The 8,680-nt window shown below is 41.7% G+C and overlaps 1 protein-coding gene across 3 annotated transcripts in view; it reads left to right on the forward strand.

Annotated features, from left to right (window-relative positions):
• Window positions 1–5,955, forward strand: part of LOC133041275 (cytochrome P450 2J2-like) — a 36,353-nt gene extending 30,398 nt beyond the window's left edge. For 2 of the 3 annotated variants that reach the window (XM_061121742.1, XM_061121741.1), the window contains one exon: window positions 5,443–5,955. In XM_061121742.1, coding sequence (XP_060977725.1) covers window positions 5,443–5,621 — 179 coding nt within the window. In that variant the 3' untranslated portion in view covers window positions 5,622–5,955. Of the gene's footprint in view, window positions 1–2,180; window positions 2,304–5,442 lie in introns of all 3 variants that reach the window. The other variant, XR_009689208.1, reaches the window with a different exon arrangement.
• The last annotated feature ends 2,725 nt before the right edge of the window (window positions 5,956–8,680 follow it).

Below are 8,680 nucleotides of genomic sequence, written 5' to 3' on the forward strand. Positions count from 1 at the left end.
CCCTACTCTTGTGCTTGTGATGCTTTGCTTTAGTTGGAATGTCTCCAGATAGCCCTGCCCAGCATGACTCACTCTTGCATTGTTTGCACCCCAAGGTTCCCTAGGCTGTGCCTCACCAAGACTCATGCCCTTACTTCCTAAGCCCTGGCTTGACTCTGATGGAGATTTCAGCTTCAAGTTCTTCTCTCGCCAGAAACTTGGGGATAGGAGTTTAGCCTCTCCCTGTTACCCACAAAGAAGATTGGACACTCACCACCTTTATTGAGCTTTAAATGTTCTGAGATCTTTTTAGTGCCTCCAACTCACAAAAACATAAAGCTAATTGCTGAGAAAGGGATGGGGGAGGCTGCTTCCTTAGCACTGTGGGCATCACAAGTGATTCTAAGTACCATGGACTTAAGTAGATGAGATTCTACTCTGTTAAGTTCTTCCTGAAGAGGTCCTTTTGCCTTTTTAAATGAGATGGTTAGATAAGCTTCACCGATTCAAGGGAGGTGAGTTTGAGCAAACTCCCAGAGATAGTGAAAGGGAAGTACACAGGGAAGCCTGGTGTACTGCAGTATGTGGGGTCACAAAGAGTCAGACACAACTTAGTGACTGAACAACAACGACCCTTTACAAATCTAGGTGATATATTGATGTGGTGCGTAACTTGAAATATGAATGAGAATGCAGAGAAAACTCTTTCTTTCTTGTTTCTCAGCCAGCCAGTTGGGTGTAGTTGGGTGTTTTACTCATAATATTGTGAAATGAGTAAGAAAAATTTTTTTTTGTATACCAGATAAAGAGTTAGTTATGTTGCTGAGATCATTTCAAATTGTTTCCTCAGTCCTTATATTTATAAATGTTTCCTGAGCACCTATTATGTCTCAATTATGCAACCCTGTGAATATGACAATGATTAGGTAGAAAAAAAACCAGTGCAACTCTCATGGACCATGTGTTCTAGTTTAACGTTACAAGGTTCAAATTCCAATCACCACACTGGGGATAAGGCTCAAAAGTGGAGCTTAGCAGGGCCACCTATGGGATCTACAGTCTTAAAGCTCACAGGACACAACTAGAACGGCAGGGTTGACCAGGTTTATCAAATACAAAAGCCTGTGCTGTTCCTAGCAGTGTCTCCCCAAAAAAGTAACTAAATGCTACAGTAAGTTGACACTTGAAATTCATAATAGTTTTCTTATCATTGCTCCTGCTGCTGCTAAGTCACTTCAGTCCTGTCCAATTCTGTGTGTCCCCATAGATGGCAGCCCACCAGGCTCCTCTGTCCCTGGGATTCTCCAGGCAAGAATACTGGAGTGGGTTGCCATTTCCTTCTCCAGTGCATGCATACATGCATGCATGCTAAGTCACTTCAGTCATGTCCGACTCTGTGTGACCCTATGGACTGCAGCCCACCAGGCTCCTCTGTCCACGGGATTCTCCAGACAAGAATACTGGAGTGGGTTGCCATTTCCTTCTCCTTTTCTATCATTGTTAAATTAAATATAGACTGACTTTCTGTGACAGTATAGTTTTGCTGATCATGCCACAAAGGCACAGAAAGGAAGGGACTGGAATTTGAACCCACGTAGGAGTGATTCATAGCCCAGGCTTTCCTGCTTTAGAACACTGTCCTGCGTGTATCTGAACTCATTCTGATTAGATCTTCTGTGTCTTTCTTCCTCTGGTTCTATGCTACCTTTGCTCACACTGGACAAGTAACTTTCTAATATGAAAGCAGACGTGAGATGTAGGAAAACCTCTAGTCTTCCTGTGTGCAAGAGCTTTATATTTCCTATCACAGTACAAGTTTCAGCTGTTTTATTTTAACTATTATAATTATTCTTGCTTCACTGTTTTGTTGTTGTTGTTATTGAGAGTTGTAACATGTCCTTTTAATTACGTATTTCATTTGCAAATTATTTTATTTTATACTTACAGCAACCCAGCTATTAAGTTAGAAAAGCAATTAGTAGCTCCTTTCTCAGTGAAAGGAAGTAGGAATTAAGAGAAAGTTTTTTCTCATCCAAGGTCATGTGCCCAAGGAATCTGCTTAAAAGGGCCCAAAACTCAAGTTTCTGGTTTCTTTTTTTAAATTTTTGTTGAAGTATAGTTGATTTACAATATTGTATTAGTTTTAGGTGTACTGCAAACTGATTCAATTATACATACATATATATATCTTTGCTTTCTAGGTTTTTTCCCCTTATAGTGAAAGAGAGTGAAGTCGCTCAGTCATATCTGACTCTTTGTGACCCCATGGACTGTAGCGTACCAGGCTCCTCCGTCCATAGAATTTTCCAGGCAAGAGTACTGGGGTGAGTTGCCATTTCCTTCTCCAGGGGATCTTCCTGACACAGGGATCAAACCCAGGTCTCCCGAATTGCAGACAGACACTTTACCAATGGAGTCACCATTACAAAATATTGAGCATAGTTCCCTGTGCGCTATAGTAGGTCCTTGTTGGTTATATATTAAGTTCTAATCTATTGCTCTTGCAAACATAATTAGATCGTTATTCATTTTCCTACTTAACGGCCCTTCCATCTAAAGACTCACCAAAGTTAGAGCATATGTATCTATTGCTATATTGCAACATTACAAAGATAGAAAACTCCGTGACTTAAAATAAATAAGTGTGTATTATTGCTCACAACTCTACAATTGAGCTGAGGGCTTCATGTTTCTTAACTGGGCTCTCTTGCCCATTTGGGAGGTCAGTTGGCTGAAGGCTGATCTAGGATGACCTCAGCTGGGACAATGGGACTCTTTCCCAAGTTTCCTCCTCCAGCATTCTAGTATAGCTGGTGTACCTGTGGAAGATAAGACCGCAGGAGGGAAAAAAAGCACACAGTGCCTCCCAAGGGTCAGGGTGGGAACTGGCGACCATCACTCCCACTGCATTCCTGTGTCCATGCAGGTCATGCTGTGAGCCCCAGTTCAAGGGGAAGGGAAAATAGCATAGTTTTTGTGGAAGAGCTATGAAGTCACATTGCCAGTGTTGCAGGTTCAGGGAAAGGGGGGAGATTGGAGCCAGTGTTGCAATCAAGTGATCTATCTGTCTTTCTGCCGGAGAAGACTGATTCAGACAAAGCAAACAATTTGGGGATTCCCTCAGCTGTGACTAAATGAAGCCTAGCTAAACAGAACAGGAAATAGAAACTAGAAAAATCCACTGACTTAAAATGTCAACACTGCTGTCAAGTTTACTCCCACCATACTCCTGTCTTTGGGGCCCCATTTCTTTGTCTCATTCTTGATCCAGCCCTTTGTAAAGAAAGCTTCTTTAAAGGAATGGGGTGTGGAGAGATCCCTCCCTTCTCTTGGAAAGGTGATCAGATGTGAAATTAGGATACATGCACAGTCCCAGGTGGCTCGTATGGAAAAGAATCCACCTGCAATGTGGGAGACCTGGGTTTGATCCCTGGGTCGGGAAGATCTCCTGGAGAAGGGCATGGCGACCCACTCCAGTATTCTTGCCTGGAGAATCCCCTGGACAGAGGAGTCTGGTGGGCTACAGTCCATGGGATCACAAAGAGTTGGACACAGCTGAGCCACTAACAGGGCAGATGACAAAGGTATTATTGCAAACTTATTTTCGTATCTTCATTTAAGTTCTTCTCTTTTGATTCAACAAAGCAGCAGGCATATTCATGAAAGGCAAGAGGCTGAGTCTTCAGTTTTCAAAAACATCATTGAATCATGGAGATAAGATAGAGAGATCTTTTCTCAAAAAGTCTAAGTCAATTCTTTCATTTCTACTGGGGTAACTGACCTGATTAGTGATTTCCAGTTAGTGCAAGCACCAAAGAGAAGGTCCACGTTTCCAGGATGAAGCCTTGAAATAAGGTAGCCCTCCTTTTCATGATTTGTAAATCAAATTCATATCTCTTGTTTTAATGGTATCATTGACCAGCCATACAGTATAGTTAGGAGAGAAATTATTTCACAAGCTTGGCAAGAAAGAACTGTTTAAATCAGGAAGAATAATCTATTTACTCAGAGCCCAGAGCTGGCTACTGATGTAATAAATACTGTAACCCTGGATCCTGACTCTATGGGCCCAACTTTATCCCAATACCTGGATTTTTCTAGGAGAATCCTGAGTATTTCCAAAATAGCTTATTTGGTGCTGTTTGAACAAATTTCCTCATTTGCTGCAATTTTAGCCAATTTCCCCATTTTTTTATTAGCGATCGGTAAGAGATCAGAATGAGGGGAACAGAGATTATTCGACATGTAGTGGTGAGAAACGCGGGCACAATTATATAAAAATTACATAATTCTGAAGCATATTTTGATTTATTAAATACATTTGCAGATGTTCTCTAATCTTATTTCCTCAACAACTTATTTAATCACAAAGTCATGTCCAACTCTTGCGACCCCATGGACTGTAACATGACAGGCTCCTCTGTCCATGGCATTTCCCAGGCAAGAATACTCCAGTGGGTTGCCATTTTCTTCTCCAGGCGACCTTCCCCACCCAGAGATCGAATTTGCATCACTTATGTCTCCTGTCTCTCCTACATTGCAGGCTGATTCTTTACAGCTGAGCCCAAAAAAACACAACTGTAATTGCACTGGGAAATACAAAGTAGCAAAAGTTACACCCAGAATTAACTACAGAGGGTAATCTCAGTGACAGTGTGCCAGAGAATCTTTACAGAGATAGTGAGGAACTATGTCAAATGTTAACAAGGGTTTCTTTTTGGATTTGGGGATTACAAACATCTTTTAATGTCTTTATACTTTTTACACATTTTTTTTTCATTTTTGCAGTTAAACATGTACTACTTAGGGAGAAAGTAAGTTATTAAAACACCCTCAAGAGAGATGATGGTAGAGACCAGTGTGGGGTGTTATAGCCCAAGTGGGGGCAGAGGGTGCCATGAAGGGGTGGGGCTAGGCTGGGGGAAGCCTGAAGCAGCTGACGCACAGCTGGGATGAGATGGGGTCGGCCCTGCACAGGGAGCCCTGGCAGGGAGGTTGCCAGTCATGAAGGAGGGAAACGACACAGGGAAAAGGTGCCTCACACTTGAGAAATCTGCTTTGACACATACTTTCTTTTTCTTTTCAATAATTTTTTTGAAAATTGAAAGAGATAAACACAGAGTTTTGCTTTTGTCTGCTTTTGCCCTTTGCTAATGGATTTTTCTAAGACTTCTGGCGCGACCACATTTATAGGTCAACCTTGGCCCTCACTTGTTTCATCTGAACCCTGCACCTTCACCCTTGCTCACCTGTCTGACCCTGAAGGCACTGAATGTGTGATTGTGGAATGAGCTTGGAGGGCTTCTGTTACCCCAGGTGGTTGTGATCAACGAAGCTGAGTACAGAGAGGCCCAGGGCCAGGCAGGCCTGCCCTTGGCTCAGGTTTTGCAAGATGTGGTGGAAGGTTTCTGTCCTTGCTGGCACAGACCACCTAAGCAGCTAACTCATATTTTTGTCTTTCAGGAAAGCGGATGTGCCTTGGAGAACAGTTGGCCAGGACTGAGTTGTTTATTTTTTTTTCCTCACTTCTGCAAAAATTTACCTTTAGGCCACCAGAGAACGAGAAGTTGAGCCTGAAGTTCAGAGTTAGCTTGACTCTTGCCCCAGCCAGCCACAGGCTCTGTGCTGTTCCTCGAGGCTGAAGTTGTTGGGGCGGGGAGAGTGAAGGAAAGCAGGAAGAATAGGCCTTCCCCCTTCAAGGCACGGGGCCTGCTCAGAAATGAGGGAACAGCATCCAGTGACTCTAGGACAGATCATAGGAACCAGACACAGAGGAAACTGCATTCAAGCTTTACCGTCTCCAGTGGGACCTTGTAGAAGCAAGTTCAGTTGTGAGTGATTCCATTTTCATCCAGAAGATTTAAAGTGGACAATGATTCCTTCTCCAAAGGAAAAATTGCTGTAAATATCAGAGGAAAGAATGGATTTTAAGTGGTTTGGAAATCATAAAGCACATCATAAAAGTCACAGCTCTGATCTGCCTCCTTCTGTGTCCTTCCTTAAACGAGGACTTGCGTCTGGCCTGTTGAGATGGCCTGGGTCAAAGTGGTGCCAAATGGTGGTAAGAGTTAGAAGTTGGGCCTGAGGCAGCTACTGACCTAGGCCAGAAAGGCTCTTACACTTGGTAGCACTGAGCAAGCTTATCCTGCTTCTCCCTCAGACTGGCCCCCGGCAAGTCAGCAGGGCAGGTAAATTCCTGATTGACATACAGGGTTCTGTGGAGAAGCAATTTCTCTGGTTTACCCAAGGAAACACTGCCTTGGCCTTGGACACCAGAGCTAAGAGGAATGTGACCAAAATAAACTAAACCTGGAAGGCAGATCTGGAGAACAAATGTGGAAATGTTTTCTGTCTTTTATGTGCCTCTTTACCTTAAATCCCCTCTTGGGTATTTATTCCCAAGCCCCATGTTGGGTTAATGATGTGGTGGGTGTGATCTTTTCTTGAAAACTGATTGTCAGCTTTTGATTAAGTGGTCCCAGCCTTAACACAATTGATGAGCATTTTGCAGTGTGTGTTATAGGAAGAACCTTTTTTAAATGTGTATATCTGTGATAAATTTTTGCTTTGCCATTACCATCTATGGACAGAGGAGCCTGGCAGGCTACAATCTGTGGGGTCGCAGAGAGTCGGACACGACTGAGCGATTAATACACACATACACTACCATAAAGTTTTTGATTAGCAATCGATATAGCTGTAGATCAGCAACTTAGAGCAATCATATATATATTGCTTCCTGATCTCTTAATTCCGAATGCATTTTAAACACCATGCATTTCTACTCTCTTCCCCTCCTCACTGTTTTTGTATCATATTTTACATCTAATTGCTTGTGTATCTCTACACTGCTTTTTGTGGATGCAAGTGATTTTACTACCTTGTGAAAGTCACTCAGTTGTGTCCGATTCTTTGCAACCCCATGGACTGTGCAATCCAGGGAATTCTCCAGGCCAGAATACCGGAGTGGGTAGCCTTTCCTTTCTCCAGGGCATCTTCCCAACCCAGTGATTGAACTCAGGTCTCCCGCTTTGCAGGCGGATTCTTTATCAGCTGAGCTACCAGGGAAGCCCAATCATGAACTTTTTTCTTTACTATCTTAGTCTTTTAACCTACTCACCAGTTTAGGGTTGGATAGTTTCCGACCTTTACTCTGTTTGCCTTTACCATACTTTATTGTTTCTATTTGTTTTCTTTTTATTCTGCCTACAGAAGTTCCTTTAGGATTTGCTGTAAAGTTAGTTTGGTGCTGAATTCTTTTAAATTTTGCTTTTGATTTCTCCATTAAATCTGAACATGAGCCTTTCTGAGTATTCTTAGTTGCAGGTTTTCCCCTCTCATCACCTTAAATGTAACATGCCACTCCATTCTGACCTGCAGTTTCTGCTGAAAAATCAACTGATGATTTTATGGGAATTTCCTTGTATTTTATTTGTTGCTTTCCCCTTGTTGCTGTTAACATTCCCTTTTCATTTTTTTTAAATTTTGATTACAATGTGTATGTGTGTTCCTTCTTGAGTTAATCCAGTATCGGACTCTCTGGAATTTCTGAACTTGTTGACTGTTTGCTTTCCCAGGCTAGGGAATATTTTCAGTTATTATCTTTTCAAATATTTTCTGAGGTTCTTTCTCTCTTCTGTTACCCTTATGGGACCCCTATAATGTGAATATTACAGTTGATGTTGTCCCAGAGGTCTCTTAAATTGCTCCTTTTCTTTATTCTGTTCCATAGCAGTGATTTCCACTACTCTGTCTTACAGCTCACTGATCCAGTCTTTTGCATCATCTGCCCAACTATTCATTCCTTGTAGTGTTATTTTTCACTTCAGTTATTATATTCTTCAACTCTGCTTTTTTGTTCTTTATATTTTCTAAGTATTTTTTAAACCTCTAAGTTCTCACTCTGAATGTGAGAATGTGCATACATTCTCTTCCTGAGTTCTTTGATCACCTTTACGCTCATTACTCTGAACTTTTTCTCAGGTAGGCTGCCTGTCTCTACATCACTTGGTTCTTCTGTGATTTTATCTTGTTCCTTTGTCCCATATGTATTCCCCTGCCACCACTTTAGTTTTTATTTGTATGTGGTAGGTTTATTATGCTTTTCAATCTTGGAGATGTGACCCTCTGTAAGAGATGTCCTATGCATCTGAGCAGAGCCCTCCCCTCTCATCACCCAAGGGTCAGGGACAAATTGGTCCCAGGACAGGGTATGGTGTACATGGTGGTTAACATGGGACTTATATAAAATATAGTTGTAACAGGCTATTTAAGATGATAACAGCTTCACTTACAAACAAAGGTTTTTTCTCTCCTCCCCCATTATATGGTAATGGCGCAACTTACATCTGTTTATATTGTGTATCCATTAATTAATCTTTTATACTGGAATGAAAAAAGATTTCCCACCATTATAATAGTAATATGGAATTCTGTTTTTGTCTATATATTTACATTTATCGATGAGTTTCATAATTTCTTATGCTCTTATGTTGTTTAATATCCTTCAGCTTTTATCTGAGAAAGTCTTTTGTTTCCTCTTTATTTTTGAAGGACAGCTTTGTCAGATATAGTATTCTTGGCTAGCAGTTTCCCGCCCCCCCACCACCCCCCGCCCCGCGCAGCATTTTAAATATATTATCACACTCCATTCTAGAGGACAAGATTTCTGATGAAAAATCTGCTTCTAGTTTCATGGGGC

This window comes from Dama dama, chromosome 20 (assembly GCF_033118175.1).
Source record: "Dama dama isolate Ldn47 chromosome 20, ASM3311817v1, whole genome shotgun sequence".
Taxonomy (NCBI): Eukaryota; Metazoa; Chordata; class Mammalia; order Artiodactyla; family Cervidae; genus Dama; species Dama dama.